General features: G+C 39.0%; 1 protein-coding gene across 11 annotated transcripts in view; it reads right to left on the bottom strand.

Annotated features, from left to right (window-relative positions):
- Positions 1 to 19,743, bottom strand: part of lrrfip2 (leucine rich repeat (in FLII) interacting protein 2) — a 130,934-nt gene that overhangs the window by 24,201 nt on the left and 86,990 nt on the right. For 5 of the 11 annotated variants that reach the window (XM_063054807.1, XM_063054825.1, XM_063054817.1 and 2 more), the window contains 7 exons: positions 19,028 to 19,120; positions 18,505 to 18,597; positions 18,013 to 18,123; positions 7,931 to 8,063; positions 7,556 to 7,605; positions 4,666 to 4,786; positions 622 to 701 (listed from right to left, as the gene is read on the bottom strand). In XM_063054807.1, the coding sequence (XP_062910877.1) occupies positions 622 to 701; positions 4,666 to 4,786; positions 7,556 to 7,605; positions 7,931 to 8,063; positions 18,013 to 18,123; positions 18,505 to 18,597; positions 19,028 to 19,120 (681 nt within the window). The remainder of the gene's footprint in view (positions 1 to 621; positions 702 to 4,665; positions 4,787 to 7,555; positions 7,606 to 7,930; positions 8,064 to 18,012; positions 18,124 to 18,504; positions 18,598 to 19,027; positions 19,121 to 19,743) is intronic. The other 6 variants (XM_063054836.1, XM_063054844.1, XM_063054861.1 and 3 more) reach the window with 2 other exon arrangements.

Genomic DNA, 19,743 nt, shown 5'->3' with positions numbered 1-19,743 from the left:
TGCTATGCACCCAATCCAAAACATTCCTGACCTTGGCACCTGGGAGGCAACATCCCATCCAGGTGTCTCTTTCACGTCCACAGGATCTCCTGTTTGCTGCTCTGTCTATGGAATCCCCTATCACTACTGCACTTCTCTTCTACCACCTCCCCCCCACCCTTCCCTTCTGAGCCACAGAACCACACTCAGTGCCAAAGACCTGGTTGCTGTGATTTTCTCCTGATAGGTCATTTCCCACCCTCTCCAAACAATATCTAAAGCAGATAATATTGATATTGAGAAATTCTAATACTGTCATTTAAAGACTGTTAATGTTACATATTGCATTAAAAGAAAATCAAATATCATGACAGAGGCACAAACTGGAACGTGAAGCAATGAACAATCTGTAGGAAGAATTTGGCTGATCGAGCAGCATCTGTAGGAGCAAATGAACTGTCAATATTTCATGTCAAGTTTCTGCATCAGTGCAAAGATCAAGTGAAATATCATGACAATGGCATGAAGACAGGAAGAAGTCAACCTAAATGAATATAAGACACAAAATTTTAATAAATAGGCTATAATTATTATAACTTCAGCTAATTAACATTTAGAAAAACCTTTCAGAAAGATACTCACATTTTGTTCCACAGTGGCTATGTCCTGTTCAGCTTTAGAAAGTTTAAACTTGTATTCACTCAACTGCCGATTTGCATCTCCTGAAAGCAGAAAGAGGAAGGAAACATGAATGAATGATGAATTTCAAAAGAGCATACAGCACAATTTTAACTGTATTAAAAATGCTCTGGACTTGATAGCTGAGATAATAACATAGAACTGAACAATATGACATCAACAGTAATCAAATGTCATGGCTCATCGCTCCAACATAATGGAGTGCAAATAATCTGATTTAAGAAATGAGGCTATTTGAAATTTTTCCCTGAGATAAATCAAGCATTTTATTATGTAGCAATATGATGACTCATGCTTGTTTGTAAATGCCATATGAATAAATCAGCCAAAGATTTGACAAATGGAAATCTCTTGCACTATTCATTGACTCTCAATGGTCACATGACTGAGTTCAGCCACAGAAGCCAATGTCCAGATTGAAGCATAGCTCAATATATGTTTTCCTCAGTTAACAAAGTGGGTTGCTCCGAACAACCTTCCATTGTGTGAAAAATCATTAAACGGGACATAGTTCTTCATTTTTTCCTATGGAAAAATATTCTGCTTGGCATCCACAACTAGGATTTCAAATTACCTAAAATTCTACCACTCACCATGTGTGGCAAAATGTACAGTTTTGCCATAGTGAGCAAAACCTTGACGTGAAGAACCTGATTAAATGAACCCCTTTTATTGTAGTTAAGTGAATGCTTCGACAACCTGGATATATCAAAGTCTTCAGAAAGACAGAGGGTAGAATTTAGGTGAAAACTAACTGTAAGGGGTTCTTCTTTCATGTTACTTGCTAAGGCTAATAAAATGGCTTCTCTGTAATGTTAACTGACGTAAGGGGTTCTCTGTAGCAGCATCTTTGGGTTATAATTAGTGATAACAGGACTTGTATTCATTTGCTAACCAATTGGGACATATGTTATTCTTTCTTGTGTATCTGAAAGCTGTTGTTGCGTGGGATTTGGTCAGAACGCGCCATGGGGATGAAGAGAGAAGACGCACACGAAGAGATGCTATGAGCTGGCTAGCGGAGCAGACCCCAAGCAGGGGCTTGGGACCCACAGAGTTCGGAGGAAGTCAAATGGTGGACCAAGGATACTGCGTGAATTCCAACAGTGCATGAACTGTCTAATTATTATTCTTGGCACCTTTTTATTTTATATTTTGGTTCTTTACTAATCCCATAGTTCAAGTAAGAGTTATAAAGTGTAATAATTTAATCGCATATGGTGTACTGTCTGTTATTGGGTGTTGTGGGGTACATCACACAGCATCTACACAAACTTGATCACACAGTTTGGTGGGGCCCTAGACCAATGCGAGCTGAGCGAGCCCGAGGCTTACATAATGATGAATTTTTTTCCCCTCTGAATAGTCCAGCATTTTCACTCCATCCACTGTACCAGGCAGGATATCCCAGTGGCTAGCCATTTTAATTCCACTGCCTATTCCCACACCAACATGTCTGTCCATGGCTTTGTCTACTGCAAAGTTGAGGCTAGTCACATATTTGAGGAAAAGCACCTCATACTGTATTTTGTCTTGGTAATCTCCAACATGATACCATGAGTATCGATTTCTCTAATTTCCGATAACAACTCCCCTCTTTTCATGGCCTGCATGTTCCTATCAGGACGAAGAGCAAGTCTGGTAGGTTTTGGGAACCCTGAGTTTAAGGCTTTGATTAAATAAAAGAGGGAGGCATACACTGCACATAAACAATTGGGACCTAGTGAACCTCTTGATGGTTACAAGTACCATTGGATTGCATTTAAGGTATGAATTAGGAAGTCAAAAGAAGAATATGAGAAGTTGGTGGCTGGCAAGGTGAGGCAAAATCCTAACAGATTATATTAATACTATATTAATTGGATTATATTAATCCAACAGATTAATCCCATAGAATTATGGGTATATTGGAAGTAAATGGGTAGCTGGAGAAGAATAGGTTGCCTTGAAGATCAGCATGCATGTCTGTATGTGGAACCAACAGAAATGAGAGAGATTTTTAATTAGCAGACAGGAGGCATTGGAGGACTCAAAGGGCACTAAAGCGAATAAATAATCACGGCCATACCCAGAGCACTCTCAGACCTTGTGGGAAGGTGAAAGAAGAAACTGCAGTGGCCCTTGCAGACATTTATGCTTCATCTCTGGCCAGGGTGAGGTTTCTGAGGGCTAGAGAGTTGTTAATGAGGCACCATTGTATAAAAAGTGTAGCCAAAAACATGCCAGGAAACTGCAGAACAATATGTCTGATATTGGCTGTGGAAAATTGCTGGAGGAGGGATCTACCAACATTTGGAGGAACAGTGTCTGATTTGGAATAGTCAGCACGGTTTTGTGCATGAGAAGTAATGTCTGCCAAGTCTATTGGGAGTTCTTCTTAATCAAGAGGCTAGATGAGGGTTGAGTGGTGGATGTAGTCCATATAGACTTCAGCAAGGCCTTTGACAAGGTCCCCTATGGCAGGTTAGTCTTGAGGTTTAGATCGCATGGGATGCATGGAGAGATTATGAATTGTATTCATAATTTACTGAGTACTCAGAAGTTGAGAATGATGGTTGACAGCTGTTTCTTGGATTAATGTCCTGTGTCTAGTGGTGCGCCACAGGGGTTTGTGGATGATACTAAAATAGGCAATGTTCTGGATAGTGTAGCACATTATGAAAAATTACAGGGAGATCTTGATCAGCTGGATATGCGGGCTCAGGATTGGCAAATAGCTTTTAATCCAGATAAATGTGACTTATTTCAGGAGATTGAACCAGGATGGAATTTGCACAGTGAATAGAAGAGCCCTGGGAAGTGTTATGGAACAGAGGGACCTAAGAGAGCAAGCGCATAGTTCAATGAAAGTGGCGCATAGGTAGATAGGGTGGTGAAGAAAGTATTTGGCATGCTGGACTTCACCAGTCAGAACACTGAGTTTGGGAGTTAAGATGCTGCAGATGTACAAGATAATGGTGAGGCTCACTTGGAGTATTGTGCACAGTTTTGGTGATCCTCTTAAAAGAAAGATGTTATTAAACTCGAAAGAGTGCAGAAAAGACTTATCAGGATATTGCCTGGCCTTGGGAGCCTGAGTTACAAGGAAGGGATTGCATAGGCTATCACTTTATTCCCTGGAATGTAAGGAACTGAGGGGTAACCTGATAGAAGTTAACAAGATCATAAGGAACACAGACAGGGTGAAAGCACAATCTTTTTCCCAGGGAGGTCATGCTATAAACAAGAAGGCATAGGCTTAAGATCAGAGGTAAAAGATTTAAAAGTGACCTCTTCATACAAAACGTGATGCATATTTGGAATCAGCTGCCAGACATTGTGGTTGAGGCAAGCACATTGGCATTATTTAAAAGCCATCTAGTCAAGTACATGGAAAGGAGATGTTTAGAGAGCTATGGGCCAAACGCAAGCAAATGAGACTAGCTTGCTGGGCAACATTCGGCATGGGCAAGTTGAGCTGCAAGGCCCATTCCATGTTGTAATTCTCTGACTCTGTTCCCTTCCTTAATTTTTTTCTCCCTTAGTCCCCGGTCTTCATCACACTCTCTTTTCCCTCCCACACCCTCTCCATCTGCCCATTACCCAGCAGTTCCGCTGTCTAGTTATATTCCATGATGCACTGTCCTCTCCCACAGATTCCATCTTCAGCACTTTATCACTTTCACCTATCACCTCCCAGCTTCTTACAATATTCCCACTCTCCCCATCCCCATACCTGGATCCACCTCTCACCTGCCAGCTCTTGTTGCACCCCTTCTCCCCCCACCCCTGACCTTCCTCTACTGGCTACTTCCCTCTTTCTTTCCAGTCTGGATGAAGGGTCTCAACTTGAAATATTGACTGTCCATTTCCCTCTATAGTTGCTGCCTAATCCACTTTTTGTGTGTTAGTCCAGATTTCCAGCACCTGCAATCTCTTCTGTCTCCTGAATAGCAGTCATGTCAGCTTGGAATTTAAAAAGATACACACAATACTTCTCAAACTTACTCTGCATTTCAAGAATTTGTAGGTCTGTGCCATTTTCTAATCGATCAGAATCTGTGAGCACATTCTCAATCTTAGAGTTTTTCTGTCGTTCCTCTTCCAACTGCAGTTTCAGTTTTCTGATCTACCAAAGCAAGTTGCCCAGAGAACATTTGATCAATAATCTTTAACAATCAAAAAACTGACCCCACATATAAATCACAGACAAAATAAATAAAAATATGAACACAAACACATGACCCTCTGTTAAACAGTATTTAGAATAACCCATTGTACTATTTAGTCATGGTATCATGATCTTTGGCCAAAATCTATATTAAAGTAATTAATGGGTTTCTGTTACTAGTTAAAAATAATACTATTTTTTTCCCGTAGTTCAACAACAGATCTAATACTTCTCTTACTAATGCACTATGAAGTGTCATTACAGGAATTTGGCAAACTAACACTTTAGAAGGGAAAGATTCTGAATGAACTACTTAGAATTGGAGTAGGAACAGAAAGGATGTCAGAGCAACTGTGGTAACTGAGAAATGTTCACAGTCATAAAGAACATCGAACATACAAATCGGGGGCAGAAGAGCAGTAGGGCACTCACCACCTTGATTATGCTCTGGCATTCAATAACAGGAAGGCTGATTTGATTGTAACCTCAACTCCACAATCTTTCCTACCCACTGTAACTTTTTAACTCCTTTCCCATCAAGAACATAGAAACATAGAAAATAGGTGCAGGAGTAGGCCATTCAGCCCTTCGAGCCTGCACCGCCATTTATTATGATCATGGCTGATCATCCAACTCAGAACCCCGCCCCAGCCTTCCCTCCATACCCCCTGACCCCTGTAGCCACAAGGGCCATATCTAACTCCCTCTTAAATATAGCCAATGAACTGGCCTCAACAGTTTCCTGTGGCAGAGAATTCCACAGATTCACCACTCTCTGTGTGAAGAAGTTTTTCCTAATCTAGGTCCTAAAAGGCTTCCCCTCTATCCTCAAACTGTGACCCCTCGTTCTGGACTTCCCCAACATCGGGAACAATCTTCCTGCATCTAGCCTGTCCAATCCCTTTAGGATCTTATACGTTTCAATCAGATCCCCCCTCAATCTTCTAAATTCCAACGAGTACGAGCCCAGTTCATCCAGTCTTTCTTCATATGAAAGTCCTGCCATCCCAGGAATCAATCTGGTGAACCTTCTTTGTACTCCCTCTATGGCAAAGATGTCTTTCCTCAGATTAGGGGACCAAAACTGCACCCAATACTCCAGGTGTGGTCTCACCAAGGCCTTGTACAACTGCAGTAGTACCTCCCTGCTCCTGTACTCGAATCCTCTCGCTATAAATGTCTGCATCACCAACCTTTGCTGGAAAAATCAGCAGGTCAGGAAACAGCTTTTTTCCCTCTGCAAAATTCCAAAGGAAGATAATCTCATTCAAAAATACAGAATTATTCTGGGACTTGACAAATTGTATAAAGGGTTGATGATAACCCAACAAGGGGACCATTATTAGGAGCCAGTTTCAAAATAAGAGAAAAAATTGCTTTGCTAATGCGATACATCTTTAGATCTCTGCCAACAAGGACAGCAAAGACTCAGTTGATCAGAGCATTAATTTTAAAGACTAAGAAAACCATAAGATGTGGGGTTACAGCAGGAAAGTGGTATTAATATCGAAGATCTATAGATGTACCGTGGACAGCATTCTGACAGACTGCTGGGGTGGAGGGGAGAGTGCTACTGCACAGGGCTGAAAGAAGCTGCAGCTCCATCTTGGGTATTAGCCTACAAAGTACCCAGGATATCTTCAAGGAGCGGTGTCTCAGAAAGGCAGCGTCCATTATTAAGGACTCCCAGCACCCAAGGTATGCCCTTTCCTCACTGTTACCATCAGGTAGGAGGTACAGAAGCCTGAAGGCACACACTCAGTGATTCAAGAACAGCTTCTTCCCCTCTGCCATCTGATTACTAAATGAACCCATGAACACTGCTAACTCACTTTTTAAATCTATATTATTTCTGTTTTTGCACAATTTTTGATCTATTCAATATACAGATACTGGAATTGATTGATTGATTCTTCTATATTATGTATTGCATTGAACTACTGCTGCTAAGTTAACAAGTTTCATGACACATGCCGGTGATAATAAACCTGATTCTGAGATCAGCTATGACCTTAATGAAAAGCAGATGAAATATAAGCAGACCAAATGATATACTCCTGCTTCTTTTTCTTTATATCGCATTACAACACCTAGCAATCAATGAATTTGAGGTAGAGAGGTTCCAGAAGATAATAAACAGATTACTGAACAAGTAGTCAGACAACTGATGCTGAACTTCTTGAATTGATACCTGATATTTTGTTATTCTCACCTGCTGCTGAAAATTACTCCATCCATTTTCTTGCATTGCTCCACAGACATCAGCGGGAGCACATTTTTAAGCAGCATATTTATTCACAAAGGCTACATTAATGATAACGTTTCTGAATAATTGACTTTATGCGAAATGTTTTACTATGTTTCAGAAAAATGAGGTTTTGTACAAATAATAAATACCTTTTGGTCTCTTTAATGCTAGGAATAAAACTTTTTCTTATTTCAAGCGGCAAAGTACATAAAACAAGATCAAGTCAGAAGGAGAAAATTTAGGTATAAAACTACTGCACTTAGAACAAACACGGACAGTCATTTCTTCACTTGGGTCTGCACTTCTGAAAGACATTGATAGTTGGTGCCCAATAGGAACTGATTGTGCTTTTATGAAGACATAATGCTGAAAGTCCTATGTTCTATCCATTACCCACCACCTACAGCATTCAGTTTAATATTACTATTTCTCAAATACATTTTTGCTTTCTCACCAACTTTCCAAAGGTATATAATTACCTGTGCAAGTAATTCTTCCTTTTCATCAGCCAGTTTCTTTAGCCGCACATCTAAGATGAAGAAATAGATATTACATGATGTTTACAAGCTTAAAATTTAAAAGCAACAAGACTTGCATTACTTAATTCAGAAATTGAACAAATTCATATTGACTAATGATAGCAGCTGACTGATTTAGGGCAGAAGTGCATCATTACAACATAAATTCTATATATTTAATATATTCTACAACAGTAATGATTTGTGTATTCCTGGTTAGAGACTTAAAGATTTATTGCAATATCTCAACCATAAAGTACCAGTATAAAATACAATCCAACAGATAAAGTAAAAAGTTTACAGTTTGCCAATGCGGCAAATTGTCATGCCAATTACCTAGTGGCCCATCGCCAGCACTTTCAAGTACTTGTGCAGCCTCTTGAGACACAACTGTAATTGCACCAACAATAGGTTCATGGTTTACATCACCATTTGGTGTACTTTCTGGAATAATCACCAAACCGTGTTTCTGGAAGATAAAATTATTAAACATCATCTGCAGTAAATCCACTATTTTTGATTTTCTGTGATCAAATCAACCGGTTATCATCATGAAACTATTCTTTAATGAGAAAAAAAATGTAATGGGAGTAAATTTAGCAAAAGTTGCTGATTTTCCTGTTTTATGGATCTGTTTTCAAAATCATATACATTCAAATACTTTTTGGCCCGAAACATCAACTGTACTCTTTTCCATAGATGCTGCCTGGCCTGCTGATGCCTCCAGCATTTTGTGTGTGTTACTTGGATTTCTACCAACTGCAGATTCACTTGTTTGTGAATGGCAGATGCCATTTTACTGCCTCTTCACTCAACCCTGGAACAGGTGGACAGTGAAAATATATAAATCAGGATGCTTCTCTTTGACTGCTCTCGGCATTTAATACTATCATTCCCTCAAAACTAATCAAAAACCTTCAAGACCTTGGCCTCAATACTTCCTTGATCCTCAATTTCCTCACTTCAAGACCCCAGTAAGTTCAGATTGGCAACATCTCCTCCACAAGCACCATCAGCACAGGTGCACCACAAGGCTGTGGGCTTAGTCCCCTGCTCCACTCACTTTATACTTGTGACAATCAGGTTAAGCACAGCTCCAATGCCATATTTAAGTTTGCTGACAACACCACTGTGATGACAAATCAGCATATAGGAGGCAGATTGAAAATCTGGCTGAGTGGTGTCACAACAACAACTATTTACTCAATGTCAGCAAGTCCAAGAAGCTGATCACAGAATAGAAGAGGAAAAAACTAGAGGTCCATGAGCCAGACCTCATTGGGATATCAAAGGAAAGGAGGGGTCAGTAACATTGAATTCCTCTGTGTTATCATTTTAGAGTATCTGTCTCAGGTCCAGCACAAAGGTACCATTACAAAGAAGGCACAGCAGTGCCTCAAAACTTTCTTAGAAGTTAGTGTAGATTTGGTACGTCACCTATATCTTTGACAAACTTCTATGGATATGTGATGGAGAGTATACTGTCTAGTTGCATCACAGCCTGGTATGGAAACACCAACATCCTTGAACTGAAAAGCTGACAGAAAGTAATAGATAGAGCCTAGTCATCATGCGTAAAGAACTCCCCACCATTGAGCACATCTACATGGAGTGCTGTCAGAATAAAGCAGCATCCATCATCAAGGAGGCCACCATCCAGGCCATACTCGCTTCTCACTGCTATCATCAGGAAAGGAGGTACAGAAGCCTCAGGACCCCCATCACCAGACTCAGGAACAGTTATTTCCCCTCAACCATCAGGCTCTTGAACCAGAGGGGATAACATGACTCGACTTCACTCACCCCAAAACTGAACTGTTCCCACAACTTATGGACTCACTTTCAAGGAAACTACATCTCATGTTCTTGATATTTTTGCTTATTTGTTTATTATTATTAATATTTCTTCTTTTTGTAGTTGCAGTGTTTGTTGCTTGCCTGTTTTGTTCTGTGCAGTCTTTCATAATGTGTTTCTGTGTATTCACTGTGAATGCCTGCAAGTAAATGAATCTCAGGGTTGTATGTGGTGACATATAGGTACTTTGATAATAAATTTACTTTGAACTTTGAGGTGGTTGAGAGCTTCAAGTTTCAAGGTGCAAGTATCATCAATAGCTTGAGTTACACACACAAAATGCTGGAGGAACTCAGTGGGATGGGCAGCATTTACAGAAGGAAATGAACAGTCGACGCTCCAGAAGCTTAAAACGCAGGACTTCCGAGGTTTGTAAATCTCTGGATTACTCTCAATGCCACACGCCAGAGAGGATCACAATAGGAATATTCGGCAGATGAATGAGGACTACAGTGCTGATGCAGTTGGGAGAAGGGATTCAGGTTCTCAGAGCACTGGGATCTTTTCATGGACAGAGGTGACCTGTTAAAGAGGGACCTGAATTCGAAAGGGACCAATATCCTTGTAACACACACAAAATGCTGGGGGACTCAGCAGGTTAGGCAGCATTTATAGAAATGAATAAACAGTCAATGTTTCAGGACCAAAAGCAGTAATCTGGCAGATGAGACAGCTGAAGCAAACATAGAAGTTAAAAGCAAGCAAGTTTAGTAAGCAGGACAGGGAGCAAGAAGGGTTCAGAGACTAAACTGCATTTATTTTAATGCAAGAAGCCTGCTAAGCAAGGCAAATAAACTCCAGATAGGTACATAAGGATTGGGTGTCAAATACAACCAAAACATGGTTGACTGGCAAGATTACCAACTTAGTGTGCTGTGGCATAGATGGAATAGGCGTGAGAGATAGAGGGAAGAAAGGAAGGAGAGCTGTTTTTTGATTAGGGACATCACAGTAGTATTTAGAGAGGATATTTCTGGTGGATCATCCAGTGAGGCTATGTGTAGAACTCAGAAATAATTAGGGAGTGATCACCTTGATGGGATTGTATTATAGGCCAGAGGACAGTTAGTGAGAGTTAGAGGAGCAAATATACAGTCAGTAGGAAATAAAGGAACAAAATGTCAAGATAAACACAGATAAGATCTTTCAATTTTAGTCTTTATGGTTGGATGACAGTTACGGCAGTGATATGCTCATCCTACAAGATGTGGGAGATCAAGGACAGTTCCAGTGTCCCCGAGAACTACACCTATGGGAAATTGTCCAGTTGCAACTCCAAGATGTCTGTGTTAAGGGGTGAAGTTGGAGCTGGATGCACTTAAGATCATCCAGATGGTCACACCCAAGGTGTGAAGGTAGCTTGGTGACCAGGAGGAAAGGTACAGGAGAGTCAATAAATAGTGCAAGATTCCCCTGTGTCCATTCCCCCTGAAAATAAGTATACCGATTTAGATACTGTTGGAGGGCTGACCATTCAGGAGACAAGAGCAGCAACAGCAGCTGGATCTTTGCACTAGGACTGCCTTTCAGGTTTATCAGAGAAGGGAGAAAGCTGACAGGACTGAAGTGATAGAAAGGGAGCAGACAGGAGATTTTGTGGTTGCAAAAGGGACGCTAGACTGATGCTTTGTCTCCCTGGTGCTAGGTCAAGGATGACTCTGAGCAATTGCATAGCGAAAAAGGTTAAGAAGCATGGTTTCAAGGGTAGTAGTCTCTGGATTACCCCTATTGCCACGTGCAACAGAGTGTAAAAATAGGAAGATATAGCTGAGGAATGCTTGGCTGAGGAGCTGGTGCAGAGGGTAGGGATTGCTAGAGAGTATTCTGGAATTAAGTGGATAAAGCAGATATTCATTCAAACAAGAACCAGGCTTCAGTTCTTATTGTAAATGTCAATAAGTTCAGGAAGCTTGCAATTAGTCTTAAGTTATTTTTATAAAATACAAGCTGTAAATTGAAGTTACAAGCACAAACTGCTCCACAGACTACAAGATTGCATATGCTTCAGTCATACATTAAATGGGGCTGTGTTAATTGCCCTGCATCAACTACAGCTTAAAGAAATTTGTACCATTCTGTAAATTCAGGGAGGTGTCCTAGCTGAAGTATTTGAACATTCAGAGGTGTCTCCACTGGAGATATTCAATTCAAAGAAAGCATTTTCAACCCTCCGGCCAGGATGGGGGATAAAAATTACAATAGGAGGTAGAAAAGGCACGGCAAAAGTACAATATTATGATAGTCATGGGGATTTCAATATGCATGTAGATTGAGAAAATCAAATTGGTGCTGAATCACAAGAGAGGGAACTTTTAGAATGCTTTTTAGAGCAGTTTGCGGTTAGGGGAAAGGTAATTCTGGACTGGGTGTTGTATAAGATAAAGGAACCCTAGGAGGTCGTTATCATAATATGATAGAATTCAGTTTGAGAGGGAGAAGATAAAGTCAGCTAAATCAGTATTACAGTGGAATAAAAGAATAAAAGAAAGCAGCTGGCCAAAGCTGATTGGAAGGGAAATCAACATGAGTGTTGGCAGAACAGCAGTGGCTAGAGCTTCTGGGAGCAATTTGGAAGCCACAGGATAGATACAACCCAAAGATGAAGGGAGGATGATACAACTGTGGCAGACAAATAGTCAAAAAGCATAAAAGCAAAAAACAGAGCATGTAATAGAACAAAAATTAATGGGGAGTTAGAGGAATGGGTAGCTTTTAAAAAGCTACAGAAGGCAACTAAAAAGAGAAAAGATGAAATATGAACGTAAGTTAGTCAATACTATCAAAGAGGATACAAAAAGATTTTTTTGATATACAAAAAGAAAAAGAGAGGCAAGAGTGGATATTGGACCACTGGAAAATGACAATGGAGAGGAAGTAATAGGGGACGAAGAAATAGTGGATGAACTTAATAAGTATTTGCATCAGTCTTCACTGTAGAATACACTAGCAGTATGCCAGAAATTCAAGTGTGTCAGGGGGCACAATTGAGTGCAGTTGCTATTACTAAGAAGAAGGTGCTTGCGAAGTTGAAAGGTCTCAAGGTAAGTAAGTCACCTGGACCAGAGAGACTACATCCCTGTGTTCTGAAAGAAGTAGCTGAAGATATTGTGGAGGCATTAGTAATGATCTTTCAAGAATCACTAGATTCTGGAATGTTTCCAGAGGACTTGAAAATTGAAAATATCACTCCACTCCTCAAGAAGGAAGAGAGGCAGAAAAAATTATAGGCCAGTTAGCCTGACTTCAGTGGCTGGGAAGATACTGGAGTTCATTATTAACGACGAAGCAATATAATAAAACAAGCTGAAGTCAGCAAGATTTCCTTAAGGAGAATTCTTGCCTGACAAATCTGTCAGAATTGTTTGAGGAACTAACAAGCCAGATAGGCAAAGGAGAGTCTGGGATGTTGTTTACTTGGATTTTCATAAGGCCTTTGACAAGGTGCCACACATGAGGCTGCTTAACAAGTTAGGAGCCCATGGTTCTACAGGAAAGATTCTAGCATTGACAGAGGACTGGCTGACTGGCAGGAGGCAAAGAGTGGGAATAAAGGTGGCCTTTTCTGGTTGAGTGCCGGTGAATAGTGTTGTTCCACTGGGGTTGGTATTGGAACCACTTCTTTTCACATTACATGTCAATGATTTGGATGACAGAATAGATAGCTTTGTGACCATATTTTCCTTTGATATAAATATAGTTAGAGGGCCAGGTAGTGTTGCAGAAGGACTTAGATTAGGAGAATGTGCAAAGAAGTGGCAAGTGTAATATAGTGTTGGGAAGTCTTTGGCCATGCACCTTGGAAGAAGGAATAAAAGCATAGACAGTTTTCTAAACTGGGAGAAAAATCAGAGTTGCAAAGGGAGTTGGGATTCCTTGTGCAGGAGTCACTAAAGGATATCTTGCAGGTTGAATCGGTGATGCATGAAGCTAGAAAAGGCTACAAGAGCATTTCTTGGGAAAAATGAATTCAAAATTGTATCAAGGCATTTTACAGGAGAATGTCTGGGTGGTGGGCCATCACCTGAAGTTTACTAGAGGCTGGATGATACAACAAGACAATAAGACAAAACACAAGAGTAAACCAACAACAGAACAGTTTAAAAAGAAGAAAATTTGTGCTTTGGAATGGTCAAATCAGAGTCCAGGCCCTAACCCAATTGAGATGCTGTGGCATGAAGAGGGCTGTTCATGCAAGGAATATTGATGAAGTGAAACAGTTTTGTATGGAGGAAAATTCCTCCTTCCCATTGTGCAAGTCTGATCAGCAACTACAGGAAACGGTTGGTAGAGGTTATTGCTGCTGAAGGAGGTTCTACCAGTTATAAAATACAAGGGTTCACATACGTTTTCCAGCCTGGACTGTGAATGACTAAACAATGTGCTAAATAAAGACATGAAAGTACAATTGTTTGTGTGTTATCAGTTTAGGCAGATTATGTTTGTCTATTATTATGACTTAAGATGAAAATCAGACTACATTTTATGAGTAATTAATGCAGAAAACTAGTAATTGTGAAGGGTTCACAAACATTTTCTTGCAACTGTATATAAAATTTAGGTTAGGCGCCACTTGGAATATTGTGTGCAGTTCTGGTCGCCCTATTACAGGAAGGATGTGGGGGCTTTGAAAAGGCTGAAGAGGTTTACCAAAAATGCTGCTGATTAGGGTACAACAGCTATAAGGAGAGGTTGGACAAACTTGGATTGTTTTCTCAGGAGTGGCAGAGATTGAGGGAAGGTGTGATAGAAGTTTATAAAATTATGAGAGGGATAAATAGGATTGACAGTCAGAATCTTTTTCCAGGGTAGAAATGGGAGAGGACATGCAGTTAAGGTGAAAGGCAAAATATTTAAAGATGTGTGGGACAATTTTTTTTAATTTTACATAGAGTGCTAAGTACTTGGAACAGGCTGCCAGGGTAGTACTAGATACAAAAAGTATAGGGACATTTGAGTGGCTTTTGGACAGGCACATGAATATGCAGGAATGGAGGCATAGGGACCATGTGTAGACATAAGGAATTTAGGTTAATTTGGCATTGTGCTTGCACAGTCATCATGCGCTGAAAGGCCTGTTCCTGTGCTATACTGTTCCATGTTCTAAAACTTGCTGAGACCATTTGTTCCAGTCTTTCACACTTTGAGTAAAATTTATCTCTAAAGCTTCCTACATTTCAATACTATCCAAAACCCAGATGGAGCTAATCTACAGAATTGATACAGTGAGTTAACACAGTAAAATTAATTGTCCAATGTGAGAAAATATTTACAATTAAACAAGGTTTGTACCTCAAGAGGAGATCACAAATAGAAAGTTACTTTAAGCTAATTATGTAATTTTATATCAAAGTCAAGGGCTATTTTTAGGTGAAAATATATTTGGTCAGCATTCTGGAGATGAGTCCCAGGCAACAGGATTTACCAAATTTAATGTCATTGCTAATAATATCATTGTGTGGCATATTTGAATTTAACAGTTCAGCCTGACAGGATATACTTGCATAGATTTTAATAACAATGGGATTATTTGATTCATTGCCTTATAAAAGATAGATTATAATAGCTAAATAGCACAGATTTTTAGATCACTAAACCACAGCAATGTTCAAATGGACTGAGTTTGTCACTAATAATGAATTAGGCTGTCCTCAAATATGATGCCAATTTTCCCTATTCGTACATGGCCTTTAACCTGGCTCCAGCTACAAGGCATCTGTGGCATCCCAAAACAAGTGTTTCACAGCTACTGTAGCACCAATAAGACCAATAAATTCTCACAGGCAGCAAACCAGAATGTAAAATATAGATTACAATTATTTTTAATCATTTCAAAGAAAATGAAATAAAGATTTCAAATATCAAATGTTAAAAAGATTAGTTTTAAAATCTACGGCATTTTTCATCACTTTGTCACTTCAATGTAAATAATCAGCTTTGCAGCACCAGAGATTTTTCAGCACAACTATAGCTCAGCAAGAAGCTAAACACTAATTTATAGACAATTCATTATTTAACACTTATAGGGGTCAAAAATTTAAAGAAGTTCACATAAAATCACTGATCCTCATTTGAGCATTACTGGAAAGATTCAAAGACTAGAGAACAGGTCACCACAATGACATAACATTCAAATATTACTTGCAAACTGCATGTGTGACCACCAGAAGCTGCAGTCTACTTAAAGACAAAAACCTACAGCTCTTGCATTGAAACCTCTGAAGCTTTTAACAGAAAATTTAATTTCTGATTTCATAACAACGTCAATTTTAGCATAAACAACAGATTACCTGCAGCAGTCATTGACATACAACAAAGCCCCATACTTACCTAGTGTAAATCTCCAAAGTCAACATACACAACCTCGGGTGGGGGGGGTGGGGTGGAGAGGCCCTGTATAGAGTCAACAACTTCCAGGGATGAATTTATTATTTATTTATGTGTTTCGAGATGCAGTGGAACAGGTCTTTCTGGATGAACAAGCTGCTCCACCCAGCAACCCACCTATTTAACATTAACCTTAACATTTAATAGGACAGTTTACAATGGCTAATTAATCTTCGGACTGTGGGAGGAAACCAGAGCATCTAGAGGAAACTCAAGCAGTTACAGATAGAATGAACAAACTCTTTACAGCCAGCATTGGGATTGCACTCCAAACTCTGATGCCCTGAGCGGTAATTGTGTTGAACTAACTGGTATGTTACCATGATGCCCATAATCATGGGGATATGGCTTAAACAATCCATACACATGAAAATATAGGTAACAGCATCAGCAGCCCATTCTAACATGCTCTTCGGCTTGGCTGCTGTCAAAGGAAAACCCTCTTTATTATTTCTAATGCTCAGAAGCTAAAGTTTTGCAGAAATATTCAAAGCATTAGTTTCAGAAATGAATAAAAACCATTAAAGACCTAAATCATTTTTAAAAAATTTTCAATAAAAATCACTAAATAACAAACTCATTTTGGTGCTTTGTAACCGTTTTTCTCCCTTCAAATGCAAATATTGTTCCTCTGCCAGCACTGCCTTCAATTCTGGTCACCCGTTATAGGAAAAATGTGGAGACTTTGGAGAGGGTTAGAAGAGGTGAATCAGGATATTGCCTGAATTAGGGGGCAGGAGAGGTTGGTCAAATTAACGTTGTTTTCTCTGGAGCAGCAAGAGGTTGAGGGAAGACCTGACAGAAGTTTATAACATTATGAGAGGCAGAGATCGATTTTTCCAGAGTTGAAATTCTAAAACTAGGTGTGCATTTAAGGTGAGAGGGGAGTTCAAAAGAGATGTGTGGGGAAAGTTTTTATTCCTTCATTCCCCTCCCCCTACACATCTCGTTTAATGGTTGCTTGGAATGCATTGCCATAGGTGGTGGTGGAGGCAGATATGGACAGAGGACTTTAAGAGGCTCCTTTAGATAGGCACATGAATATGTAGAGAATGAAGATATACAGGCAACATGTGGCAGAAGAGATCAGTGTAATTAGCAATCATTGTTTTAATTAGGTCAGTATAGTACTGTGGGACAAATAGCCTGTTGCTGTGCTGTACTGTTCTCTGTTCCATAAACTGATATAGCACAAGTATTGCGAAACTGCAGGAACATATTCCATCACTGGACTCCGTGAGGAATCATTTGCAGAGCTTTTCTACACAAAAACCAGGCAACACAATATTAGACAATGAAAAGTAGAGCCATAAGGGTCAGCTTTAAGTTAACTCTGAAATGAAGCTACAGTGAAGAAGGTATGCTGGATTATAGTGAAAATTGTTATTTTGCTTTAAAAATATAAACTTTGTTTAAACTTTCCTATGCTTGCTTGAATTTTAATATAATCAGCAATATAAATGTAATTATTCAGTGAATTTTCCAGTAATTGTTGTATTAGAGATTCTGTATTTTTTTTTAGAAGCTTTGTAGTTTTTTTCTAGCAGGAGTCATGCCACTTGAATCCGGCTGTTTCAGAGTTAAATTGTTATCACTGAATTTTTTTATCTTCATAGTCTGAGCTAATTTTTGCATAAGACCATGACTTATTTGTTTTTTGTTTCTTTTTCTTTGTTCCTTCTTCATTCCTGTAACATTTAATAAATGGCCCTAATCAACAAGTTTTCTGCCTCATTCCTGACTTCCGAAGAACCTCAGGATGACGAAATCCTCAGGATTCAACAGATTGGAACAAATTCCCAAATTCTGTCACTTGAGACATAGCTGTCAGAACACGATGATTAAATGCACAACAAGGAAACAAACCAGGGAATGGGATTAATAGGATCGCTGAGAGACAGAAAGCTCAACGAGTCAAAAAATCCTCCTTTCTTGGTTACACAGGACCAAAATAAAGATAGAGAAGAGTAGTAAACAATTTAAAAAGTGGCATTATGAAATTGAGAGACTTTGTGGGTCGACTAAGTACAAAGGCATGAACAGGACCTAATACAGAAAAATTACGGAGGGAATATTAATAGTTTTGTCACCATAAAAACTACAAATTACAGGCTAATCTCGTTTGAAACTGAGAGTTAAATCATGAAAAATGCTCAGTTCTGTTGCTAACAGAAGATACCTTTTTTCCACTCTTTTGTTTCACAGCGGGGCAAAATTTTTTTAAAAACATGTTAAGTGAAGTATCATGTGAAAGTGTTGAACCTTCGCTCTCCACTTTCCATAGAAGGACCTAACAAACAATAAAAAGCACACGCTGAACAGTTGATTTAAAAAATGGTGAATATTAATCACACTGGAACAATCAAAAAGATTAAGCTTTCTCATTCAAGGTAAACAATTCTTGCTCTCTTGGAATTAACAGAGAAGGAATTTTCTATTACTTTAAATAGCTTTCCTTAAAAACAGTTATATGTTAAGAATGACTGATGTTATTGTGTCATGAAGGAAACTGCTCTCTGAAGTGAAATTTTGACTACAAATAGTAATGGTGCTTATCAAACCTTTTAACGTTACACTACTTAATGTTCAGTCACCGATTTCAACTGAAAATAAAAGTTCAGCATAAACCAAAATAAATCAATCTTTGGCCTCAACCATGTACATTTCCTACCTTTGTTCTTTCCCTCAGATCAGTCAATTCATCTCTGAGTTCATCACGCTCATTCCTAATGCAGTCAAAGTAGTCTTTCTGCCTCTCTAGAGCCTGATCACAGGACAGCAAGCAGAATAAGAAAAACAGCAGAAAGATGAAGGAAATGTGAATTACAACATATAAACAAAGCGGATGAAATGGTAAGGAGCAAAAAAGTGAATGGGATCAAGTTTAGAAGTATCAAAATTCTCATCCTCATCTAAAATTTTGTAATATTCATCATTCCTCTTCATCTTGCACAACTATCACCATCTGTAGCATGCTTTCAGATGTTTAAAAATACTAAACCTACATCAAACAACCAATAAATTACAGAAAATTTGTATTAAAACTACTTGTAACAAATATGATTTTATTTTATTTAACTTGTTAACAACTATAGCATGCTCCAACATAGTGACTGGTCAGAGAAACCCTTATGTTTACCGACCAATAAATACCTCATGCATTTGCAAACCCACTGTTCATTTTAACCTCCTACCCCAATTTTTTTGTCTTTCCAGTTGATAGTTTCCTGCAGATCAAACACTTCCCTCATGAGGGTGTCCACCCTCTGTTGTAGACACTTGTTTTCCTATAGACAAGGAGGGGAGATTCAGAGCAAGTAAACAACAGAAATGACAGTAAAAAAGGGAAAAAAATAAGGGGAGACAAAATGAATCTAGGATATAGAAATAAAAAGGATCTGCAGAAAGTGAATGCTAATATATTACAAAAGAAGCAGATTACGTTAAACATCACATTGGTTTAGAATCTACCTAAAGAAGATACTAAAAGTTTCACTTATCGAAGCAGGCAGTGTTACTGTTGGGAAATAAATTTTTGTCCTTCCCCAGTGTTACAAAATAATGAAGTTCCAAAATAAAATTTAAATGTTTCACAGCTGTCCTGATGACAAGTCATTATTAAACCTATTCAAACTGCTCAAGAATGGAGACTTTGTTACTAAACCTCAATTTCTTTGGGTATTAGCTATCAAGTGTAATCAGCTTTTTACTCCTATTGCTCAAATTTAGGGTAGCTAAGGTACAGAAATTCAAGACATTTCACCCTGAAAGGCTCGAAATTTTAATTCTTTTAAAGCAATAAAAATAATGCTGATAAAAGTTTTAACAAATCCACAGACAATCATCTCAGGCACAATGATGTGGTGAATAGTCAACTAATTTCATAGCCTTTCAACTTTCATCCTGGAAA

This window comes from Mobula hypostoma, chromosome 1 (assembly GCF_963921235.1).
Source record: "Mobula hypostoma chromosome 1, sMobHyp1.1, whole genome shotgun sequence".
Taxonomy (NCBI): Eukaryota; Metazoa; Chordata; class Chondrichthyes; order Myliobatiformes; family Myliobatidae; genus Mobula; species Mobula hypostoma.
This window is presented reverse-complemented; position numbering and strand designations above follow the sequence as displayed.